Raw genomic sequence first — 26,254 nt, forward strand, 5'->3', positions numbered from 1 at the left:
ATCACCTGCTTTCAGATGGAGCAGCATTTACTACAAAGAGCCGTAGTTAACTGACAAGCTGAGCCAAATCACATGAATATCGCGGACGTATCGCCAGCGATATTTAATGCGATATGGCTCAGCTTGTCAGTTAACTACGGCTCTTTGTACACAGCAAAACCTCCAGTAAATTAGCGGTGTTAAATTAACACTCCTGGGAGTGTATGAGTCCACACTCAAGAGTGTTTAAGTTAATGAGATAACTAAGTGATTAATTTAGTGATGATTGAACATTATTGAAGACACCTGATGTTAACAAGTAGAATCGCTGAAGGAGAAAATCGCAAATTGTAAGTTACCATTATTGTGATGGGTAGTTGCTTTAGTTGGGCTCTGACCCTTTTTTAAGTACTTTAGATTTTCTTTGGGGGTTGTATCTGAGTTAAAACTGCCCGTTGAACAAAGAATAAAAAATGATCTGATGGTGATGGTTATATTATGACAATCATCATTTGAACTTGATCACTGAACTCATTAAAATCCTTCTTTCTGACTTCGATTTATGTAGTTGGTTACTGCATAACTGTGAATCTGAATAAATGGCCAGAATTTTTGATATAATATAAAGGATTTCTTAAAAGTTGTTTAAAAAAAATCATTCTTTTAGGCACACACAGATGTCAAGATTCAGTCTATGCATCTCAACAATGGTGAGGAGCAGAATATTCAATGAGGAAAAGTAAATTACATAGACAATTCAGATCATAATGTATTCATACCGCAATGCATGATGGGAGCCATTAATGAGTTGTGATTGGTGGCAGCCACTGCAACATGCTTTATTATTGTCACCATTGTTGAGATTCACAGGCTGATTACTGATATCTGTGTTTTAAATGAATATGTCTGAATGTCTTTTTGATCAGAACAATGTTTATTAAATATTTTGAATTATAAGTAAAGTACTGATAATCATAGGCTGAAGAATCACTAAACTGCAGCTAACAAGTTAAACCAAACTATTTTAATATGTTTCATTTTTCAGATCACAGCATGATTATGTCAAAACATAACCAACACTAGGCTATATGATAACACTTTACTTTGTTCATTTAACTGTTATAAATCAATAACAGCAGACAAACAACAGTAAAAATTTAAGTAAACACATAATGGTCTAGAGCCCAACTAAAGCAAACACCCATCACCACAATGGTAACTTACAATTTGTGATTTTCTTCTTCAGTGATTCTGCTTGTTAACATCAGGTGTCTTCAATAATGCTCAATCATCACTAAATTAATCACTTAATTATCTCCTCAGCCCTAAATGCCGCTTCATCTGAAAGCAGGTTATGGCGATTTACTACTAATCAAGGAACCGGCTTTACTGACGAGATGCGCATAACAATATCGCGATTTAAATCGCCCAGCCCTACTGTAGAGAGTAGGGCTGGGCGATTTAAATCACGATATTGTTATGCGCATCTCATCAGTAAAGCCGGTTCCTTGATTAGTAGTAAATCACCATCACCTGCTTTCAGATGGAGCGGCATTTACTACAAAGAGCCGTAGTTAACTGACAAGCTGAGCCAAATCACATGAATATCGCGGACGTATCGCCAGCGATATTTAAAGCGATATGGCTCAGCTTGTCAGTTAACTACGGCTCTTTGTACACAGCAAAACCTCCAGTAAATTAGCGGTGTTAAATTAACACTCCTGGGAGTGTATGAGTCCACACTCAAGAGTGTTTAAGTTAATGAGATAACTAAGTGATTAATTTAGTGATGATTGAACATTATTGAAGACACCTGATGTTAACAAGTAGAATCGCTGAAGGAGAAAATCGCAAATTGTAAGTTACCATTATTGTGATGGGTAGTTGCTTTAGTTGGGCTCTGACCCTTTTATATGTACTTTAGATTTTGTTTGGTGGTTGTATCTGAGTTAAAACTGCCCGTTGAACAAAGAATAAAAAGTGATCTGATGGTGTTGGTTAAATTATGACAATCATCATTTGAACTTGATCACTGAACTCATTAAAATCCTTCTTTCTGACTTCGATTTATGTTGTTGGTTACTGCATAACTGTGAATCTGAATAAATGGCCAGAATTTTTGTTATAATATAAAAGATTTCTTAAAAGTTGTTTTAAAAAAAAATCATTCTTTTAGGCACACACAGATGTAAAGATTCAGTCTATGCATCTCAACAATGGTGAGGAGCAGAATATTCAATGAGGAAAAGTAAATTACATAGACAATTCAGATCATAATGTATTCATACCGCAATGCATGATGGGAGCCATTAATGAGTTGTGATTGGTGGCAGCCACTGCAACATGCTTTATTATTGTCACCATTGTTGAGATTCACAGGCTGATTATTGATATCTGTGTTTTAAATGAATGTCTGAATGTATTTTTGATCAGAACAATGTTTATTAAATATTTTGAATTATAAGTAAAGTACTGATAATCATAGGCTGAAGAATCACTAAACTGCAGCTAACAAGTTAAACCAAATTATTTTAATATGTTTCATTTTTCAGATCACAGCATGATTATGTCAAAACATAACCAGCACTATATGATAACATAATGTTATAAAACATTAACAGCAGACGAACAACAGTAAATATTAAAGTAAACATATAATGGTCTAGAGCCCAACTAAAGCAAACACCCATCACCACAATGGTAACTTACAATTTGTGATTTTCTTCTTCAGTGATTCTGCTTGTTAACATCAGGTGTCTTCAATAATGCTCAATCATCACTAAATTAATCACTTAATTATCTCCTGAGCCCTAACCCTAAATGCCGCTTCATCTGAAAGCAGGTGATGGTGATTTACTACTAATCAAGGAACCGGCTTTACTGACGAGATGCGCATAACAATATCGCGATTTACATCGCCCAGCCCTAGTAGAGAGGGACCAAATGTTCTCTGAACAGAGTTAATTTTACTCTGGGGATTTTGCTGTGTAGTGTTCCTATAATGTTTAATTTATTTAAATGAAAACGAAAAGAGGCAGAGTGGTGTTTTATAACATATTTTGTTTTATTGTTGCCTAAAATGTAGGCTATGTACATACAGAGTAACAGAGATAACCGGAGTAGCAGAGCGAGCTGAGTGACGCTTTTAAGAACGCGCTGTACCATTTGCATATAGGAGTCGCACATGGCAAGTACAAACTTTGCATACTTGATATTGAGAAAAGCCTAATGTCGGCGTTTGTCTTCTTGTGACAAACATGTCGAGGAGCAAGAACAAGATCTGCTGTGTGTCATCCATTGTAGTTGACTATGTTCTTCTTCGGGCGAAAATGACGTCGATCGAAACACCATGCCTATCAAGTAAGGGTACTGTTGGCAGTAGAAACGCTAGCCAGATCGTGGTTAACAGACCCGAACCGTACCGTACTGTCCCGTACCGTACCGTACTGCTCAGTGGAAACGAGCCATTAGAGAGTATATGTGCCAAATTTCATGCTTGTATACCAAAGTGAACGATTTTTTTACTAATCTGCTGAACTACCATGAAACCTTTCGGTTCCACAAAACGTTCTTTATAGTAAAAAAGGTTTCATTATATTATTAAAATGTTCTTCATACCAAGTCAAATAAATGGTTCTTTTAAAGGGGCTTTATGTAGAACTCAGAAACCCTTGTTATTAGCGACACCGGTGGCTGTTAAGTGAACTGCAGCCAGCTCGTGCTATTGCTCGTGCTCGCGCTCGCACTCGTGCACATGCAAAGTTAAAGAGACTTAACGTGATTAAATGCCCCTATAAACTCACGGTGAAGTTCTTTTTCGTGCTTTGTTAGAAGTAAAAAGAAGTTGGAAATACTTTTGCAACAATATACTTTTAATGTGCATCCATTAATAAAGACTTTTTTGGTTTCTCATCTCCTGCGTCGTACGCTTCTCTACGCCGTAGGCTACCATAACAATATGGCTCTATTGTTTTTGTTCAAGTACAAGTAACAATCATGCCTGCCTTGAAAACACTAATTATTTTTCATTGTGATGTATCATGAAATAGAATTTTACATTTGCACAGCAAAAGCTCTCCTAGGAGTTTATTTGACTCCACACTCAAGAGTGTACTATATTTTAAAAGTAATGGCTGTTCATTCCTCAAAACAGTGATAGTCTCTAAAATACTTTAGTACATGCAGGTGTGCTTGTGCTTTTGTTTACTAGCTTGAAAATATGAAACATTTTATAATGCAAATAATTAGAAAAATAAAAAATATGCTATTACATTATACATTTCTCTATATGTTTATGCTACATGAGTAAATATATCTGCAATATATTACACATGCAGTACCATATCTGATCACATATACATCTATATATTATGAAGTGTACTGAATATAAAAGTATGATATATTAGTAAATATATTGTCACATTTTTCATCATACGAAAAGCGGCAATTCCTTGTGTATTATTCAACATATTATTGTAATATATTAACACAATATATTATACCATATATTTTCAAATATACTGTTAAACCATTTAATATATTGATCATTGATATATATGGAAATATATTGTCTTTTCATAAGGGGTGGCACATTGTGATTTTACTTTCCAATGAGCTCTTGTTTCTAAGAGGTTTATAAAATGTACACCAAAGAAATATGCCATAAAATGTATTTCCTACACTGTTAGACCTTACCGTTTTTTTTAACAGTAAAATGTTGCCAGTAAAATACTGTTAATTGTACAGTTCTTTACTGTAATCGTTTGTTTCTGTAAAAATGCACTAAATTCTAATTCAAGTTAACTAATTACACTTGCAGAAACCGACTGCCTTAAATTGACCAACTGTCATTTAAATGTATTAACTAAAATTTATAATGCATTAATAATGTGAGCAAAGCATTACTGTGAACTTCTTTCATTTGAGACCACTAAAAAACTATTGTACTTAAAAAGATTTCCACTGGACCAGCAACTACACAGTCACCGTCTGTTAAATAATGCAACATGCTGCATATCATCAATGTCTCTAGATCTTCTCCTGGACTGAAGCTCAGGCTCTACTCTTCTGCACAATGGTGACCCAAAAAATAAATTTTACAGTAAACTACTGGCAACAGCGTTGCCAGTAATATAAACCTGTTTTATAACTTACAGTTTATTACTGTTAAAATACATTTTGTGGGTGTGTCTTTTTACCTTACACTGTTAACCCTTTCAACCCCACAGGGAAATCCACACTACAACGAGTAAAAGTAACATTGAGACAGTGTTGCAGTGAGATAATTAAGTGAATATAAGTGATTGTTGAGCATTAGCGATGAACACCTGCTGGTAACAAGCAGAATCACTGAAGGAAAGAGAAACACAAGAACAGAAAATAGAGAAACACAATAACTACAACTGACTTCCAGCCATTACACATTATTGCACTTATTATTAACCAGTATGACTTTATTTCTGTCATACAGAAGTTGTTATTGAGATGTTTAATTGAAAATGTTTGTTTTACAACACAAATGTTTTTGTGTTACCATTACATAGATCAGTGCTTGCTTTAGTTGGGATGCTGATGCTAAATCATTTATCTTTCTTTTGCTGCTTGAGCTGTGTTTTTGCAAGTCACACTTGTGCACACACACAGTTTATGAATGATTGAGGTTGTAATGCTTATGATGACAAAATCATCATATTGCCTGTTCATTCACTAAGGTCTTATTTCTTACTCATTCAGAGTTTTCATTATCTGAAAACGTGTTACATTAGCACTCCTGTGAAACTACAGCAATAAATTACTATGACTCATTTTTTTTAACACATCATGCATAAACCAAAAAAACAGAGCTACAGTGTGTTATAGAAACACAGAGATATCACAATTTAGCACATTAATTTCAACAATGGTGGCAATATTTCTTTTTTATTATTATTCATGCAGCAGTGCATGCTGGGAGTTTTATATTATCCTGGAACCCAGCATGCATTGCGACATGAAACTTTTCACCATTGTTGAGATTCATATGCTGATTGTTGATATCTGTGTGTCTGAGCCAAGCAGGAGTAAAATAAAAATTAATGCACTATATAATTACGATATTTTTCAGAAGACCTAATTGCAGAAATATTGATTTCATTTTGTAGATTCACAGATATATGCTAAATATGAAATACCCATAATTTCAATGAATATATACAGAAAAAAATCTGAAAATCAGACAGGTCCAGGATGATTGTGACATCATCACAAAATAATAATAACACCTGATCAACTATCTCTTGACTTTTTTTTGCCATAACAAATTTGTTTTATAAACTCACTGTTACAGCAGTCAGAGAGAGATGAATGGTAAGAAGTCCAAGGACAAGAGACCAACTAAAGCAAATACTGATCTCAATCATGGTGACAACAAATTTTATTATTAACTAAATCTCTGTTAATTCTCAACAAGAACTTTCGTACATGTATGAAAGAAATAAACATAAACTGGTTTGTAAACTGGTTTCACACTCAGTGTAGCTGGAAGTCAGTTGTAGTTTTTGTGTTTCTCTTTTTTCTGTTCTTGTTTCTCTGTCCTTCAGTGATTCTGCTTATCAGGTGTTCATCAGTTTCTCAATTCACTCACTTCTTTTCATTCAAGTGGACTTTATTAGTGAACTAGGGAATAGTGAATGAGGGTATAGGGTGTGATTGGGAAAACAGCCTCTGAGTGTCGACTTTGAGCACTGTTAATTCACAGTATATTCCTGTAGGCTAGTTTTGTTTTCTACGGTATATTACTGTTTTAATGGAAAATGGTATAATTTTGTCAGAATTTGGCCTTTTTTTACAGCAAGGGTTAACAGTGTACACTGTTAACCCTTGCTGTAAAAAAGGCCAAATTCTGACAAAATTATACCGTTTTCCATTAAAACAGTAATATACCGTAGAAAACAAAACTAGCCTACAGGAATATAACATTGATGATTTGCTGCATGTTGCTTTATTTAAGTACAATAGTTTTTTTAAGTACAATAGTTTTTTAGTGGTCTCAAATGAAAGAAGTTCACAGTAATACTTTGCTCACATTATTAATGCATTATAAATTTTAGTTAATACATTTAAATGACAGTTGGTCAATTTAAGGCAGTCGGTTTCTGCAAGTGTAATTAGTTAACTTGAATTAGAATTTAGTGCATTTTTACAGAAACAAACTAGATAAACTAGTAAAGAACTCTACAATTAACAGTATTTTACTGGCAACAGTGTTGCCAGTATTTTACTGTAAAAAAAAAACGGTAAGGTCTAACAGTGTACACTGTTAACCCTTGCTGTAAAAAAAGGACAATATCATACCATTTTCCATTAAAACAGTAATATACAGTAGAAAACAAAACTAGCCTACAGGAATATACTGTGAATTAACAGCGCTCAAAATCGACACTCAGAGGCTGTTTTCACAATCACACCCTATACCCTCATTCACTATTCCCTACATTAGTTCACTAATATAGTCCACTTGAATGAAAAGAAGTGAGTGAATTGAGACACTGATGAACACCTGATAAGCAGAATCACCGAAGGACAGAGAAACAAGAACAGAAAAAAGAGAAACACAGAAACTACAACTGACTTTCAGCAACACTGAGTGTGAAACCAGTTTACAAACCAGTTTACGATTATTTCTTTCATACATGTACAAAAGTTCTTGTATAGAATTAACAGAGATTGAGTTAATAATAAAATTTGTTGTCACCATGATGGAGATCAGTATTTGCTTTAGTTGGTCTCTTGTCCCTGGACTTCTTACTTTTCATCTCTCTCTGACTGCTGTAACAGTGATTTTATTAAGCGCATTTGTTATGGCAAGAAAAAGTCAAGAGGAAGATGATTAGTTGTTTTTGGCTTTTGGGATAATTTAACATTCGTCCTGAACATGTCTGAATTTCAGAACTTACCTTTATATATTCTTTTGAATTTATGGGTATTTCATGTTTAGCATATTTGTCTGTGAATCTACAACATGAATTTAACATTTCTGTAATCAGGTCTTCTGAAGAATATCATAATCATATAGTGCATTAAAACATGTTTAACTCCAGCTTGACTCAGACACACACAGATATCAACAATCAGCACATGAATCTCAACAATGGTGACAATCAAAAGTTTCATGTCGCAATGCATGCTGGGTTCCACGATAATATAAAACTCCCAGCATGCACTGCTGCATGAATAATAAAAAAAATATTGCCACCATTGTTGAGATTCATGTGCTAAATTGTGATATCTCTGTGTTTCTAAAAGAAGGTGTAGCTTTGTTTCTTTTTGGTTTATGCATGATGTGTTAAATAAGTCATTGTAATTTATTGCTGTTGTTTCACAGTGGTGCTAATGTAACACTTTTGATTGAGAATTAAACTCTGAATGAGTAGGAATGAATTCCTTAGTGAATGAACAGGCAATATGATGATAAACTGTGTGTGTGCACAAGTGTGCCTTGCACAAAAACAGCTCAAGCAGCAAAAGAAACACTTCTGTTTTAACATCAGCAACCCAACTAAAGCAAACACTGATCTCTATAATGGTAACTTCCAAACAAACATTTTTAATTAAACATCTCAACAACAACTTCTGTAGATGACAGAAATAAAGTCATACTGGTTAATAATAAGTGTAATAATGTGTAATGGCTGGAAGTCAGTTGTAGTTCTTGTGTTTCTCTATTTTCTGTTCTTGTGTTCCTCTTTCCTTCAGTGATTCTGCTTGTTAACAGCAGGTGTTCATCACTAATGCTCAATCACTTACATATTCTCTTAATTATCTCACTGCAACACTGTCAGTGTTACTTTTCAATCTTTGTAGTGTGGATTTCCCTGTGGGGTTGAAAGGGTTAACAGTGGAAGATAAAAAGACACACCCACAAAATGTATTTTAACAGTAATAAACTGTAAGTTTTAAAACAGGTTTATACTGGCAACACTGTTGCCAGTATTTTACTGTAAAATCTTGTTTTTTGGGTCACCATTGTGCAGAAGAGTAGAGTCTGAGCTTCAGTCCAGGAGAAGATATACAAACATTGATGATATGCTGCATGTTGCATTATTTAACAGACGGTGACTGTGTAGTTGCTGGTCCAGTGGAAATCTCTTTATTTACCAAGATTTTTTGTGGTTTCAAAAGAAGTAAGTTCACAGTAATACTTTGTTCACTTTATTAATGCATTATAAATTTTAATTAATACATTTAATTGATAGTTGGTTAATTTAAGACAGTCGGTTTCTGCAAGTGAAATTAGTTAACTTGAGTTTTAGTGCATTTTTACAGTAACATACTGTAGATTACAGTAAAGAACTGTACAATTAACGGTAAATTACTGGCAACAGTGTTGCCAGTATTTTACTGTAAAAAACCCCGGTAAGGTCTAACAGTGTATTTTAGTCATCCATTTTTGGCTGTGTAAGTTTAGAAGGGAATGATACCGATACCGCAGTTGAGTTAGTGTTGTGTGTGTTTGTTCAGATTGGAGATTTTAATCTTTTCTCTGAATGGATGGAGATGTAGAGATTATCTGACAGACTGCTGATCAAACTGAAGCCAGGACTCACAGCACACACAGGACTTCTGGACAGGTGATTCATAAAAACTGTTACATAAGTAGAAGATCAGGATCATCACACTAGACGTGTCATGTGTGTGAATATGTGAGCTGCTGACAGTTCTGTGTGCATAAACAAAATTGTTGATGTGAATATTTTGATGTGATGACTCACTCCTGTTTATCCATTTTAAAGTTAAATATCTTCAATGTAATATCTTGACATTATTTTATGCAATATTCTATTTAATTATTCTAATTCACAACTGTTTTCAGACAAATTGTTATGCTGATAATATAATATGTAAAGAAAAACTGAAAAAAACCTGAAGCAAAACCAAATAAAATCCTAAATTAAAATTATCCAAACCCTCTGTGCCTAATTTAATATTGCATGAATCATGGAAAACAAACAGGATTAATCTCATATCTGTGGATGTAGCCTCATCGAACCCTTTAAGGGTTGATGACAGCTGCAATGTTTCGGAAAGAGGAAGGGCCGACATGTGCAGGAATAATCATCTTATGATGCTCAGAAGTATATAAGAGCTGATGTGAGCACGTGTGTAGACAGAGAGCCGTGTCCTGACCAGCTCAACACACAGAGAGACAGAGAAAAGACCAGCAGGTGAGTACATCTGCTTTACAACATCTAGAATGGAAAAAAAAGGTTTGTAATGTTTTAGTTGTGTGAAAGTTTCAGTTATAGCTAATGGTTATATCATTGTGGCATTGATTTTAAAGAAAGACAGCACACCACACCTATAAAACAGTTCACAAAAAGTGGTGTGCAGGTTTGAAATGATAAAACAATATATTGTTCAAAAAATATTATTTTTTGTTTGTTGTTAGTGGAAATTTTTATAGTTAAGGCCCATTCACACCTAGGACGATAACTATGACGACAAAGCTTTAATATTCGTTCTTGTTTGTTCACTTTAAATTTTTACAGCTACATTGAGAGCAAAACAGAATCCATACAAGTTTAATGACCTTTAGCATTTAAACCGGCAGACAACATAACCGTGCGTATACACTTATAATAAAATAAATATATGTATCATCGTTATACGCTAATTACATAGTTATCGTTATCTTTATTATCGTTCTTGGTGTGAACCAGGGAAACTCAGTTCCTGGAGTTTAGCTCCAACCAGCTCCAAAACATCTGTGGCCGGTTGCATAAACTGCTAAAACTAGTCTTACATATTTTTTTTTCTTCAAGACTGGTCATAATTTTTTTTTAAAGTCAGTTACATAAAAAGGCAGATTGTTCTCATTTGAATCCGAAAAGGAAGAATGATTAGCCATAACTAGTTCTTAATGGTCAGACAGTCTTATTAACTTGCTGTTTGTGCAACTGGCCCCTGCCTGGAAGTTTCTAATAATCCTGAAGATCTTGATTAGCTGGTTCAAGTGTGTTTAATTAAGGTTGGAGCTAAACTCCGCAGGATAGTGGCTCTCCAGAAACTGAGTTTGACTGGTGGGAACGATCCTGATGAACTATAGCCATATGAACTTGAAGAGAACTTTATACATCCACTTATTACAGTGATTTAAAAAACATTGAGGAAAACTTTAGTGACAAAAAAGACACTGCAGCATCTGAGATGACGATGGGCACTTTTAATGTTTTTTTTTTTAGCAATGACATTCAGATATTTTAAGCAAGTCTTACATGTCCATATATGTTCGGTGCCACTGTTTTAACTGCAGCAGAGAAACAATTGTAATGCAAGTGATGTTTTGAACTAATTTCCTATATTATAGCGCAGTTAACTCAAGTAATGTACTCTTTTGTGCTTCATCTTATAAATGAAAAGAGTCTGACATCAAGTTAGTTCTGCTTATTGTGCAATGACCTTCATCTAATGAGATTAATTGAGAAACCCTCTGGACAGCAGATTAAAGGGGGCTTGATCATTGTAAGGGGGATTAAAGGAGCCAGGACACTGACAGCCTAGAGATTTATGATTATTATTATACACAGTCTATTCATCTGGTCAGAACAGAACATCTCTCTGCTGATTCTTTCTATTTTTTTTTACATCATTGAGTATGAAGTGTGCTATATAAATAATACTGCTTCTACTGGAATAACAGAAAGTTTTGCTTGTTTATTTGCCAACTTTTGAATGCCAAACAGCAATCTCTAAACCCTCAATGTCTTACAGATCATCATCAAATAAGTGCCCAGCACTTGTCATTGGTTTCTATTGTGGTTATGGAGGACTCAAAGCCTAAAGCGAGCAGCAAGGTTGTCACACGTGCCATGGCGCCTGGCACTGGCCAGCCCAAGTTCAAACAGAGGGCAACGCGACAGTTCAAGAGCAAACCCCCCAAAAAGGGTGTCATTGGGTACTACTTTTAACTTTTGAAAAAATTCCTTTAGTTTGGTCTTGGGTGGATCTGCAGGTTTTATCTGTCTTAAAATTATTAATGTTGTTATTCTCAGATTTGGTGAAGAAATTCCTGGAATGGAATGGTTGGGAACTGGTATGTAAAAAAAATTCAAAAGTCAAAAAAGTATTATTAAAATTTGATTTACTCTATTTTCAAGTCATTTGAGACTTTATGATTAAGATTATGTGCATGTGTAATCATATTCTCTCTCACAGACTTTAACGTGATCTGTCCGTGGGAGGCATACAGTCACCTGGAATTACATGAGCTGGCCCAGTATGGCATTATATGAGTTCACTTCCTGTTCCCACATCTCACTGAATCAGCAACCAGTGAATGATCATGACAACATCCTGCACCTTAATATGTCATTTAAATATTCATATTAGAAATATCTTTTGTAGAAGTTTGGTTAGTCATTTATGGAAAATTCACAAAAATTGTTTTTAAGTAACTAAATGGAATTAGTTAATCTACCTCTTCAAAATGACGTTTCCTGGTGAACTAGATTTCACTCTGTCACCAATTCTAATTTCAGATAACTTCTTCTTATTCATCTTTTTTACTCCATTATTTTACATATTAGTATTGTCATATTTTACTTCCATATTACTCTGCAAAGATCAATTTACAAAATGTAGCAGCAGCTGGATCTTTTTAATAATGGATGTATATGTTTTAATTTTGTCAAGTTGTAAAATTTGTGTCTTGTACAAAAATGAGTTTGGGTGCTGTTGGGTCTCGGCGTCTGCCCATAGCGCGATTACTGGGAGCAGCTCTCTGTGAGAGCCCGGCCCAGTTTATTGGCCTTATGATGCTAGAGAACCACATGAGAATGAGTCCGACTCATTCCCGGCAGCACAGAAAGGGTTTGGACATCAAATAAAGCTTGATTATTTTCATACTTTTCAACTATGTGTCTGAGTAATTCCTGCTTCTACACCTGCTGGTCAAATAAAATAAAACATTATGCACAATATGCAGCCTGTAACATGTTGCCAATAGCAGGATGTGCTTTCATGCACGTTTTTAAGTAAATCAAAACACTTCAGTTACCCTTTAAAATGTTTCAGTGTCTAACTGCAATTCAATTAACATGACTAGTGTTTAGTTATCGGGGCTAATACAGCAGAAACACACTTTAAAAATGCAAAAGCTGGTGGTAACAAACCAGTACTAAAGAGGGCAATAGAGCTATATTCAAATGTCTGCACTATCCTGATGTGCCAATACTTAGGTAAGTTGCAATAAACATCCGGTGAAATAATCTAATGATCGACCATGTTACTTAACTTAAAATAACTTTTGATTGTAACTATGTACGGTATGTCTGTTTTTCAAAAGGAGTCAGTATACTCTTTGTGACTTCAAAAATAGCGGCACCTGTTGTTTTCGAAACATTAAAGATATTTTTTAGCATTTTTGCCTTTTATCATCATAGGACAGAATGTAGAAAGGAAGCGAAGTGAAGAGAGAGAGAGAGAAGGAAGGGATCAGGAAAACGAACACAAGTTGGGATTTGAACTCGGGGCACCGCACAACTTTACTAGTCAGTGGGCTGTCCAAGAGGCTATAGGGGCCAAGTAGCCTGCTTCAGTTTTGTAAATATTAAAACCTCATTGTGTTAGAAACATGGGGGGAACAGAATCTGACGGCCAATAATCCAGCTGTCGGAATTCGTTCCCCCACCCCCATGATGAGAGATGTTGATGTAGTGGCTTAAAAGATGCTGATTCCATTCTGTGTAGATGGAGCTTAACCAGCAACAGACTTATTTTTTGGTATTATTGCCTGTTCTCATAATGGGAAAGTACAGTTGGTAGAAAAAAGAATAGTGGTAGAGAGAGAGGAGGACGGGATTAGGAAGAGGTCCACAAATTGAGATTTGAACTTGGTTCAGCAAGCTGACCACTAGGCCATTGTGGCTAAGCGGATGAAGCCAGTTTTGTATATATTAGAACCTCATTTTCTACGAAACATGGGGGGAACAGAATCCGACGGCAAACAATCCAGCTTTCGGAATCCGTTCCCCGAACCCCCATGAAGAGAGATGTTGACGTAGTGGCTTAAAAGATGCAGATTTTATCCTGTTTGTAGATAGAGCTTAACCAGCAACAGTTTAAAGCCTTTTTTTGTGGCGTTATTGCCTTTTTTCATAATAGCGCAGTATGTAGAAAAGAAGCGAAGTGGTAGAGAGAGAGGAGGACGGGATCAGGAAAAGGTCCACGAGTCGGGATTTGAACCCAAGGTCAACGAAAGCACAACTGTCCTTTTAAACAGCAAGCTGACCACTGGGCTATTGTCATAGATTGCCAATTAGCTGATTCCCCCACCCGTATGATTAGAGATGTTGATGTAGTGGCTTAAAAGATGCTGATTTTATTCCATTTGTGGATGGAGTTTCAACAGCAACAATTTAAAGTTTTCTTTTTTATCGTTTTTGCCTTTTATTTTAATAGGACTGTATGTAGAAAAGAAGCAAAGTGGAAGAGAGAGGAGGACGGGATCAGGAAAAGGCATACGATATGAGATTTGAAGTCGGGCCACCCAAAGCACAACTGAACTACAAGTTAGCAAGTTGGGCTCTTGACCCTTATATTATTAACTTTAGATTTTGTTTGTCTGCTGTTATTGGTTTATAACAGTCAAATGAACAAAGAAAAGTGGGATCTGATAGTGTTGGTTATGTTTTCACATAGTTTTCAGTTTTCATCTGAAAAATGAAACTTTTTGAGATAGAGATAACAAAATCTAAAGTTAATAATATAAGGGTCAATTGCCCAAGTAAAGCAAACACCCATCACCATAACGGTGGCTTACAATTTGTGATTTTCTCCTTCAGTGATTCTGCTTGTTAACATCAGGTGTCTTCAATAATGCTCAATCATCACTAAATTAATCACTTAATTATCTCATTAACTTCAACACTCTTGAGTGTGGACTCATATACACTCCCAGAAGAGTTCATTTAACACTGGAGTTTTTGCTGTGTAGTAAATGCCGCTCCATCTGAAAGCAGGTGATGCCGATTTACTACTAATCAAGGAACCATCTTTACTGACGAGATGCGCATAACAATCTCACGATTTAAATCGCCCAGCCCTAGTATATTGTATTGATCATAGATTGTGTTTTGCACTGCAGTTTCTTTTGAAGCCTCTCTACATTTTTGTTTTGTTGGGTTTACTGTAGGTCTTTTGCTGCAGAAATTAAATAAAAAAAGACCCATCTCAGAGTGCTTTATAGAATGTACGGTTACAGTATACCATATGGTCATGCGATTGAAAGAACCTCAACACCTGAGTGTGTTTCCTAGATGGGAATAAGCTGTGATTCATATATTTGCATAATTCAATCGGCTGTTTCTCAGTAACAATAGGATAAAATACAGGGGATATATTTGTGTTTCAATTCACAATATATACAGCTGTTTACCTTGACTTTAGCCTGTAAGGTTAGGTTTAGAACATGGTACTATCTGTTCTGACATACAGTGTTAAAGCATTGGTAAATTTGGCAGTAAAATCCATTGTTTTGCTCTTGTTTGAGCTTGTGTGTGAAAGAAGTTCAAGCATTTTAAATTTGTGTTAATTGTATGCATTTTGTGTTAAAGCAACACAAAATGTGTTCATGGTATAGCTTACATAGACGGATGTAGTGCTAACTGTGTTAAGAGTTTTGGAAAATTGTTAAAATTATTGAAAAACTTGTCATAGCATATGTAAAAAACTGTAAATATAACAGACCAATTGCATGTGTAATATAGGCTTGTCAGGCTTGGTACATCAGAGTCTGTAGAAATGGTTTCTTGAAAAGGAAGAACTGTCAGCTATTCACTTATGTTTGATGAATATCTGCTATAAGAAGTGGTGTCAAGCATAAATGTCAAGTGGAATTGTACACTGAGAATGAATGAATGAGTCACAAATGAGCCACCAAATGAAGAGAAGAGGAATCTATAGCAGTACTTCTTTTAATAAACACAAAACACTGGAGAACACAATGTGCAATGCAAGACAAAGAACTTAATAAACTGAGTGCTATATATAAACAAGGCAAACAAAGGGAGCTAAATGAAACACAGGTGAACCTAATTAGTGACTAACAGACTATCATGGTTAACTTGTAGTTCAACATGAGTTCCTATAAGAGCAGCCAAAAGGAACATTCTCTCAACCCCAGGTCAGGACTGCACACGGATTAAGCATTGTAGTATTTTTGTCACTGCAATATTCAGGCTCCACATGGATTGAGGACAACTTTTCAGCTGTACGGTAATGCACCTTTGCTGTTTTAGGCTTGTTTTTTTTTTCTTCTCCATTCCATGAAGTGTACATGTACTTAATGTCACTCCTGCCAGCAGAAGCCCTATCATGGCCACCAGAGGGCACTTCTACCTAGACCTTTTCCATTTCCATAAACCTTTGCCTGGACTCATTTTAGTGTGATTACATCCACCTGTATGTCATTGGTTTGTATCATAGGCACTTTGGCTGGCAGGTGTGACGCTTCTGAAAGTGTACGTGTGTACAAAGTGGCTTTTTATAATTCATCAGTGTTATTATCTGCAAGTGGACCTACATGTTTTTTTTATTTATTATTATTATTATTATTATTATTATTGTACTTTCAAGATACTACAGATACACATCCAATACCAATAAGCGCATTTCTTATTTTATTTTCACAAGGGTACATAGCAATTCAAAAATGATAGTTTTCTAGACAGCAACATGGTGTCGGCCCACATCTGGGTGTACCAGATGTGGGCCGGATCTGGTTGCTGTCTGGGTTCTTGTATGGTTTTCTGTTGCAAACTAATCTGGTTGTGCTATTTTACCTAATGCAACTTCCATTCTCAAAGTTCCCTGCAACAAAGCTTTGACCTTTTATCAAAAATATTACATTCTTAAACCAAATGGCATGATTTCACTGAATCCACTCTTCATTGTAGGCTTTAAAGATCAACATGGAGAAAATCATCCTAATACTCCCTCTGATATTGTTGGTGCTGCATATACAAGGAGGAGAGTTCCACAAACTTCCAGTTTGTTTGCCTGTAGCTCCACAGCCAGAAGTCGTGGAGTTCGACAACACAATCTATGCCACTTGTGAAGTAACTCCCAACCCCAATATGCCACGTAACCAGCCAAAGATCTTTGGGCAAATCCTCTTCAAGCAGGTCTTCCCCGATGGAGATTTAGAAGTGAAAATCAACCTCCGTGGTTTGCCTGCCAACGATCGTCAAGAGCGTGCCATGCACATCCATCAGTATGGAGACCTCAGTCAAGGCTGCATCACTGTTGGTCCTCATTATAATCCAAACGGCGTTGACCACCCTCATCATCCCGGAGACCTGGGCAACTTTGCTTCTGAGAAAGGAGTTATAAGGCAGTTCCTGACGCTTCCAGACGCCAAGCTCTTTGGGCCTTATTCCATTCTGGGACGTGCGGTGGTGGTTCATGAGAAGGAGGATGATCTGGGAATGGGTTCAGATGAGGAGAGTAAACTCAGTGGGAATGCTGGACCGATAATTGCTCTTGGTGTGATTGGTATTACTACTCCAAGCCTGTGGCAGAAGACTGAAGTGCCCCCCAAGAAAACATGTGGAGGAAGGCACTGAGAGTCAAAGGCTACGTTCACACTGCAGGCTGAAACGACCCAATTCCGATTTTTTTGCCCCTATGCGACCTGTATCTGATCTTTTCATGACAGTCTGAACGACACAGATCCGATCTTTTCAAATGCGACCCAGGCCACTTGGGTATGTGGTCCCAAATCCGATACATATCCGATCTTTTGAAATGCGACTTCAGTCTGAACGGCCAGGTCGCATGTATCCGACCCGCACGTCATTGATACGCGAAAAACGTCATAATTCTGCATTGAAGTAGTCGTCGGTTTGAAAACGGACTGCATATTCGTCGAGCTGAGGTAAATCTGCCGAACGGGTCGACCTCGACGAGCCCGTTAATTAAAAAAAAAAAGCCCACGGCCATTATATATACGTTATGTTAACTTATTTGTGCTGAATCTGATATTAGATAGGTCAGCAGCTGCAGTCTGTCTCTTGTGTAACGGTCGCTGCGTGTGTGTGTGTGAGTGAGAGAATCACAGTTAGTTAAAGCAGAGACGGGCTCTGGTTAAAGTTTAGCTACTTCCGCAAACAACAAGTGACGTCGTTGACCGTTGAGTACTCTTCTGCGCATGCGGGTCACTTCTGGGTAATTTCACGTTCACACAGGAGATCACAAAAGGTCGCATTTAATTGAAAATGTGAACGGCCTTGCAAAAAAATCGAATTTTTTCAAAAAATCGGAATTGAGCATTAAGCCCTGCAGTGTGAACGTAGCCTAAGATGAGGGAGTCGGATATGGTGGAAGGGCAGATTCAAATAGGATAATCATGATTTTCCTTGTGTATGTGTCCTACATTAAAGTACATTTCATAACCTGAACATTCCCATGCTTTTTTTTTTTTTGGTCTTTTCAGAGGCTTTTTGGCCATAGCTTTGTAAATGCACTCTTAAAAATAAATGTAGGGTGACTGCAGGCAAAGTGGGCCGTTTAGTTTGATTTACTGTGCTCAATGGGTTAACAATTCAAGAGCATGACAATGGCCTTTAATTAAAGATACACTATTTCTTTAAATGATACAATGGTTTTGGTTGATGCAATATGACACTGGAGGGTGTGGCTACATCTCAAGGGAGGACACCCTTATTATTGAAGGTAGACATAACCTCTGACGTAAGATTTTATTTTCTAAATTATAAGGTTTCTCGCTAAATGTCATCAAATGGGTATATTATTCTGACAGTTTGTTGCTACAGTTAACAGGGAATCAAAATGTAAGGTGTTTAAAGCTACAATATGTAAGATTTTTTTTTTTTAATAACCAAAAATCACTTGCAAAGTGTGATATATTTCCTGCAGTTGTGTACTTTCAGTATCCCAAAAGTTCCCAAAGATTTTTAATTTCAGAGAAATTCCAATTTAAAAATTGCAAGCAGCATTTATCGGGGTTCAAGCATTTAAGGCCTTTAAGCACTAATGCATAAAAAGACTAAGTTTTATTTGGCAACCATTTAACCACTGACATCATACATGGAAAAGGCCATTTCCAGCCAATTTAACATAGGAAATATATGGTTTTCAAAGCTTGTTAACAGTTATAGCCACCTATGGTCCGATCTCCATAACATTGTGCATGCTTGTTTACAATGTTATTTCACATATGCTCACCAATTTCCGTGAAGTTTTCGTTTAGGATTTAAAGGCTTTTGAGTTCATCTTCTAAATGACCATGTTATAGCCATCCAAATGCAAAAGTTCAACTTTTTTTTTTTGATAATTATTGTTCTAGAGAGTCCAGAGAATTGTCCTAGACTGGTTGGGTTGCAATCGGGCGAAAACGCCTAGGACTAGATCGCAAAAGTAGGTTTTTGACATAATCATGAATATTCAATATAATATACACAAACCGTCTAGGAGTTATGAGCAATTTCATACTTTTGCTTGCTGTAGCGCCACCTATTGGCCAATCGGGGTCCTGCTTTGATAGGTTCTCCCCAAATTGAGGACTACCATTTGGCCAAGTTTCAAGACTCCAGCATTCACGGTTTGGGCTGCACGATCAGTTTTACGGCGAAATAATAATAATAAAAACCCTAACAATTACAATAGGGTTTTAGCACTTCGTGCTTGAACCCCTAATAATGGCTCGTCCATGTTCACTTGTCGCCTGTCAATGACGTAATATCCGCGTTATCCCTGGTTTCCGCTCATACTGCCATAGTAACCATGGTGACATCTGCGTTACGTCTAGCGGCACGCTCATGGAGTTGTTTCGTTCAAACATTATGGACCATGGCAGGCAGACTTTGGGACAAAAGGAGAACTAAAACGAGGATCAATATCGCCGTGGTGTTTTCGAGATGCCGCAAACTTCGACTTGACAGAGACGTCTTGCATGTACTTTATTAGACAGCTGAGCAAATGTACATAAAGCTAATCAATGTCATATAGCTCAACATGATGAAATGTTAGAATATGATCAGTATGTTATTCTAATGTTCATCTAGCTTACTGCTAGTCTCATACAGACAAACAAACGCATAGAATAACATTATAACTTTCAACACACTCAAATGCAGTTTAGTGTGATAGTGTAGACCAAGTGAAACAGCGCTGCGTTACCTCACAAGTTTAATTCGCCAAATAAACTGACTTGTTAACCCTTTTCCACCAAGGCAGTGCTGGTGCTGGTTCACGGCTAGAGCCTAGTTTCAAATGGGCTCTTTGTTTTTCGACACCCAGAGCACCAGCTCTGAACCAGGAAAAGTGGTTCTTAAGAACATTGCTGGTCTAGAAGTAAGAACCGCTTGCGTCAGGGGCTGGGGGCGGGGTTACCGTGACCAACAAGACGAACAGAAACTTGTGACTGCCATTTTTCAAATAGCAGCTAATCGAGCTAATAGCAGCTTGATTGTAATCTCCGTCTATGCAAGTTACGGCGAGCTGCACGAACACGTTGGATTCGCCGTGTTTGGATGCCGATGTAGGTTCGCAAAGCCATGAGCATCAATAGTAACGCAACGACCTCCATTGTTGATGGAAGGCTTGTTCGAGATGCATCGGAGCGGCACGGACCGATCGGAGCTGCGGGAGTGTTTGGAGAGCATACGAGTCCTAAAACAGACCAATTGCATGTGTAATATAGGCTTGTCAGGCTTGGTACATCAGAGTCTTGGTTTCTTGAAAAGGAAGAACTGTCAGCTATTCACTTATGTTTGATGAATATCTGCTATAAGAAGTGGTGTCAAGCATGAACGTCAAGTGGAATTGTACACTGAGAATGAATGAATGAGTCACAAATGAGCCACCAAATGAAGAGAAGAGGAATCTATAGCAGTACTTCTTTTAATAAACACAAAACACTGGAGAACACATTGTGCAATGCAAGACACAGAACTTAATAAACTGAGTGCTATATATAAACAGGCAAACAAAGGGAGCTAAATGAAACACAGGTGAACCTAATTAGTGACTAACAGACTATCATGGTTAACTTGTAGCTCAACATGAGTTCCTATAAGAGCAGCCAAAAGGAACATTCTCTTAACCCCAGGTCAGGACTGCACACGGATTAAGCGTTGTAGTATTTTTGTCACAGCAATATTCAGGCTCCACACGGATTGAGGACAACTTTTCAGCTGTACGGTAATGCACCTTTGCTGTTTTAGGCTTGTTTTTTTTTTTCTTTTCCATTCCATTTTCTCCATCAACTGACTTGATTTAGTACAACTAAAAAAAGTTAGTTTAAGCAAAAGTATAGATATTGTCTTTTATTTTACCTGTCCTTGTGAAAAATATCAGAATCAGAAAATCTTAACTTTATATTTAATATTGAATAACATGTAGGCTACAACAGATCAAATTAAGTGTACTTTAAAGCACAACAAAAAGATTTTTAAAATTCATCAGTGTTATTATCTGCAAGTGGACCTACATGTTTTTTTTATTATTATTATTATTATTATTATTATTATTATTATTATTATTATTATTATTATTATTATTGTACTTTCAAGATACTACAGGTACACATCCAATACCAATAAGCACATTTCTTATTTTATTTTCACAAGGGTACATAGCAATTCAAAAATGATAGTTTTCTAGACAGCAACATGGTGTCGGCCCACATCTGGGTGTACCAGATGTGGGCCGGATCTGGTTGCTGTCTGGGTTCTTGTATGGTTTTCTGTTGCAAACTAATCTGGTTGTGCTATTTTACCTAATGCAACTTCCATTCTCAAAGTTCCCTGCAACAAAGCTTTGACCTTTTATCAAAAATATTACATTCTTAAACCAAATGGCATGATTTCACTGAATCCACTCTTCATTGTAGGCTTTAAAGATCAACATGGAGAAAATCATCCTAATACTCCCTCTGATATTGTTGGTGCTGCATATACAAGGAGGAGAGTTCCACAAACTTCCAGTTTGTTTGCCTGTAGCTCCACAGCCAGAAGTCGTGGAGTTCGACAACACAATCTATGCCACTTGTGAAGTAACTCCCAACCCCAATATGCCACGTAACCAGCCAAAGATCTTTGGGCAAATCCTCTTCAAGCAGGTCTTCCCCGATGGAGATTTAGAAGTGAAAATCAACCTCCGTGGTTTGCCTGCCAACGATCGTCAAGAGCGTGCCATGCACATCCATCAGTATGGAGACCTCAGTCAAGGCTGCATCACTGTTGGTCCTCATTATAATCCAAACGGCGTTGACCACCCTCATCATCCCGGAGACCTGGGCAACTTTGCTTCTGAGAAAGGAGTTATAAGGCAGTTCCTGACGCTTCCAGACGCCAAGCTCTTTGGGCCTTATTCCATTCTGGGACGTGCGGTGGTGGTTCATGAGAAGGAGGATGATCTGGGAATGGGTTCAGATGAGGAGAGTTAACTCAGTGGGAATGCTGGACCGATAATTGCTCTTGGTGTGATTGGTATTACTACTCCAAGCCTGTGGCAGAAGACTGAAGTGCCCCCCAAGAAAACATGTGGAGGAAGGCACTGAGAGTCAAAGATGAGGGAGTCGGTTATGGTGGAAGGGCAGATTCAAATAGGATAATCATGATTTTCCTTGTGTATGTGTCCTACATTAAAGTACATTTCATAACCTGAACATTCCCATGCTTTTTTTTTTCTTGGTCTTTTCAGAGGCTTTTTGGCCATAGCTTTGTAAATGCACTCTTAAAAATAAATGTAGGGTGACTGCAGGCAAAGTGGGCCGTTTAGTTTGATTTACTGTGCTCAATGGGTTAACACTTCAAGATCATGACAATGGCCTTTAATTAAAGAGACACTATTTCTTTAAATGATACAATGGTTTTGGTTGATGCAATATGACACTGGAGGGTGTGGCTACATCTCAAGGGAGGACACCCTTATTGTTGAAGGTAGACATAACCTCTGACGTAAGATTTTATTTTCTAAATTATAAGGTTTCTCGCTAAATGTCATCAAATGGGTATATTATTCTGACAGTTTGTTACTACAGTTAACAGGGAATCAAAATGTAAGGTGTTTAAAGCTACAATATGTAAGTTTTTTTTTTTTTTTTAATGACCAAAAATCACTTGCAAAGTGTGATATATTTCCTGCAGTTGTGTACTTTAGTATCCCAAAAGCTCCCAAAGATTTTTAATTTCAGAGAAATTCCAATTTAAAAATTGCAAGCAGCATTTATCGGGGTTCAAGCATTTAAGGCCTTTAAGCACCAATGCATAAAAAGACTAAGTTTTATTTGGCAACCATTTAACCACTGACATCATACATGGAAAAGGCCATTTCCAGCCAATTTAACAGGAAATATATGGTTTTCAAAGCTTGTTAACAGTTATAGTGCCACCTATGGTCCGATCTCCATAACATTGTGCATGCTTGTTTACAATGTTATATCACATATGCTCACCAATTTCCGTGAAGTTTTTGTTTAGGATTTAAAGGCTTTTGAGTTCATCTTCTAAATGACCCTGTTATAGCCATCCAAATGCAAAAGTTCAACTTTTTTTTTTGATAATTATTGTTCTAGAGCAGTGGTTCCCAAACCTGTCCTGAAGGCCCCCCAACACTGCACGTTTTCTTTGTCTCCCTACTCAAACACACCTGATTCAACTCATCAGCTCAATTAACCCATGTGATAATGAGTTAATGAGTTGAATCAGGTGTGTTTGAGTAGGAGACAAAGAAAACGTGCAGTGTTGGAGGGCCTTCAGGACAGGTTTGGGAACCACTGTTCTAGAGCAGGGGTGTCCAAACTCAGTCCTGGATGGCCACTGTCCTGCAGAGTTTAGCTCCAACCCCAATTAAACACACCTGAACCAGGTAAGACCTTGATTATCTGGTTCAGGTGTGTTTAATTGAGGTTGGAGCTAAACTCTGCAGGACAGTGGCCCTCCAGGAGCAGGATTGGACACCCCTGTTCTAGAGAGTCCAGAGAATTGTCCTAGACTGGTTTGGCTGCGATCGGGCGAAAACGCCTAGGACTAGTTTGCAAAAGTAGGTTTTTGACATAATCATGAATATTCAATATAATATACACAAACCGTCTAGGAGAGCAATTTCATACTTTTGCTTGCTGTAGCGCCACCTATTGGCCAATCGGGGTCCTACTTTGATAGGTTCTCCCCAAATTGAGGACTACCATTTGGCCAAGTTTCAAGACTCCAGCATTCACGGTTTGGGCTGCACGATCAGTTTTACGGCGGAATAATAATAATAAAAACCCTAACAATTACAATAGGGTTTTAGCACTTCGTGCTTGAACCCCTAATAATGGCTCGTCCATGTTCACTTGTCGCCTGTCAATGACGTAATATCCGCGTTATCCCTGGTTTCCGCTCATACTGCCATAGTAACCATGGCGACATCTGCGTTACGTCTAGCGGCACGCTCATGGAGTTGTTTCGTTCAAACATTATGGACCATGGCAGGCAGACTTTGGGACAAAAGGAGAACTAAAACGAGGATCAATATCGCCGTGGTGTTTTCGAGATGCCGCAAACTTCGACTTGACAGAGACGTCTTGCATGTACTTTATTAGACAGCTGAGCAAATGTACATAAAGCTAATCAATGTCATATAGCTCAACATGATGAAATGTTAGAATATGATCAGTATGTTATTCTAATGTTCATCTAGCTTACTGCTAGTCTCATACAGTACAGACAAACAAACGCATAGAATAACATTATAACTTTCAACACACTCAAATGCAGTTTAGTGTGATAGTGTAGACCAAGTGAAACAGCGCTGCGTTACCTCACAAGTTTAATTCGCCAAATAAACTGACTTGTTAACCCTTTTCCAGCAAAGGAAGTGCTGGTGCTGGTTCACGGCTAGAGCCTAGTTTCAAATGGGTTCTTTGTTTTTCGACACCCAGAGCACCAGCTCTGAACCAGGAAAAGTGGTTCTTAAGAACATTGCTGGTCTAGAAGTAAGAACCGCTTGCGTCAGGGGCTGGGGGCGGGGTTACCGTGACCAACAAGACGAACAGAAACTTGTGACCGCCATTTTTCTTTTTTTTTTTTTTTTCTTTTTTTTTTTTTACTTTAATAATGATTCATCTTTATTTAATTTATACATTGAATATTATATGGGATGTTGTTTTACATTTTTTTTTTTTTTTATTTAAAAAATAAAATAAAACAACAGTGGTACTGGTATCTCATAACAACAAGTACAGCAATTTTTGTAAGACATTCAAATGCATACAAATGCTTAGAAACAAAGACATAAATAAAAGGAAATTATAAACCAAATTTAGAAAGACATAGTCACTGGGTACCCTCAAGAAAGTTCCAGAGGGAGGACCAAATGCGCCAGAACACCTCGGATCTTTGATGTAAATCATAAGTTAGTTTTTCCAGTGGTAAAAGTGTTGCCGCCTGACTCAGCCACATATTAATTGAAGGTATCTGAGCAGTTGACCATAATAATAGTATACATTTTTTGGCTAAATATATACAAAAATTCAATACACATTCTTTATCACGATCAAGACACAGTTCCACTGTACAATTCAGAAGATATACTTTTGGTGACAAAACAAAAGTCTTTCCAATTATTTTTTGAGTAATTTTGTGGATCTCTTTCCAGTACATTTTGATTTTGTCGCAGTCCCAAAATACATGCATCACTGTGCCAATGTCTACCTTACATTTAAAACATAGCTGAGAACAATTGGGAAATATTCTGTGGAGGCGAACTGGGGTTAGATAAATCCTGTGAATACATTTATAATTTTGTTCATGAACCAAAATTGAATTACTTTTGGGATAGATATTTGAGCAGACAGATAGCCACTCCTCATCACTAAAAATAGACCCCAAGTCCTTTTCCCATATCACCCTTAAAGAGTCAAAGGTTGAAAGACCAATATTTGACAACAATGTATATAATTCAGAGATCTTTTTTTTAAGTGTACATGAAGACAAAAGCAGTTTTTCTATTTCAGTAAGATCAAATTGTATAGTACCTTCTTTTAACTGTAACTCCAAAAAATGTCGAATTTGAAGGAATTTATAAAAATCTTTACTGGGGAGACTAAATTCCTGTCTTAGCTCCTGAAATGATCTTATTTGGCCGTCATCAAATAAGTGACCCAATTCCGACACTCCTCTTGACCTCCAAGTCAAAAGGCCAATATTCTGTATGGGAGTGGGAAAATCGGGATTGAGCGAAATTGGAGACTTAAGAGACAACTTATTTGGGATGGATAAATATTTCTTAA

General features: G+C 37.0%; 3 protein-coding genes across 8 annotated transcripts in view; all 3 read left to right on the plus strand.

The window, feature by feature from the left end:
- The window catches only part of pde6ga (phosphodiesterase 6G, cGMP-specific, rod, gamma, paralog a), a 33,760-nt gene extending 20,894 nt beyond the window's left edge, over window positions 1-12,866 (plus strand). Inside the window, exons 1-6 of one of the 4 annotated variants that reach the window (XM_081361152.1) lie at window positions 9,037-9,140; window positions 9,478-9,587; window positions 9,996-10,181; window positions 11,728-11,911; window positions 12,009-12,049; window positions 12,172-12,866. In XM_081361152.1, coding sequence (XP_081217278.1) covers window positions 11,778-11,911; window positions 12,009-12,049; window positions 12,172-12,248 — 252 coding nt within the window. In that variant the 5' untranslated portion in view covers window positions 9,037-9,140; window positions 9,478-9,587; window positions 9,996-10,181; window positions 11,728-11,777 and the 3' untranslated portion in view covers window positions 12,249-12,866. Of the gene's footprint in view, window positions 1-9,036; window positions 9,141-9,477; window positions 9,588-9,995; window positions 10,182-11,727; window positions 11,912-12,008; window positions 12,050-12,171 lie in introns of those variants that run through there. The other 3 variants (XM_081361154.1, XM_081361153.1, XM_081361151.1) reach the window with 3 other exon arrangements.
- A 3,239-nt stretch (window positions 12,867-16,105) lies between these two features.
- Window positions 16,106-18,411, plus strand: LOC308692175 (uncharacterized protein). 2 transcript variants are annotated; one of them, XM_081367936.1, is made up of 3 exons: window positions 16,106-16,230; window positions 16,911-17,581; window positions 18,324-18,411. In XM_081367936.1, exon 2 carries the CDS (start codon window positions 16,926-16,928, stop codon window positions 17,577-17,579), a length of 654 nt encoding a protein of 217 aa, XP_081224062.1. In that variant the 5' UTR covers window positions 16,106-16,230; window positions 16,911-16,925; the 3' UTR covers window positions 17,580-17,581; window positions 18,324-18,411. The 2 variants fall into 2 exon arrangements, with proteins under 2 accessions (XP_081224062.1, XP_081224061.1); XM_081367935.1 differs by lacking the exon at window positions 18,324-18,411 and having other exon boundaries at window positions 16,911-17,588.
- Window positions 18,412-20,978: 2,567 nt separating this feature from the next.
- Window positions 20,979-22,645, plus strand: LOC308699861 (extracellular superoxide dismutase [Cu-Zn]-like). 2 transcript variants are annotated; one of them, XM_081380983.1, is made up of 2 exons: window positions 20,979-21,177; window positions 21,869-22,645. In XM_081380983.1, the coding sequence occupies exon 2, from the start codon at window positions 21,884-21,886 to the stop codon at window positions 22,421-22,423; it is 540 nt and encodes a 179-aa protein (XP_081237109.1). In that variant the 5' UTR covers window positions 20,979-21,177; window positions 21,869-21,883; the 3' UTR covers window positions 22,424-22,645. The 2 variants fall into 2 exon arrangements, with proteins under 2 accessions (XP_081237109.1, XP_081237110.1); XM_081380984.1 differs by having other exon boundaries at window positions 21,085-21,172.
- Window positions 22,646-26,254: the final 3,609 nt, after the last annotated feature.

The sequence above is a fragment of the Scardinius erythrophthalmus genome, assembly GCF_964197995.2.
Source record: "Scardinius erythrophthalmus genome assembly, chromosome: 1".
NCBI classification, from domain to species: domain Eukaryota; kingdom Metazoa; phylum Chordata; class Actinopteri; order Cypriniformes; family Leuciscidae; genus Scardinius; species Scardinius erythrophthalmus.

Coding starts and splice junctions, on each gene's coding strand:
- LOC308692175 (XM_081367936.1), top strand. CDS start 16,926: ATGGAGAAAATCATCCTAATACTCCCTCTGATATTGTTGGTGCTGCAT.
- LOC308699861 (XM_081380983.1), top strand. CDS start 21,884: ATGGAGAAAATCATCCTAATACTCCCTCTGATATTGTTGGTGCTGCAT.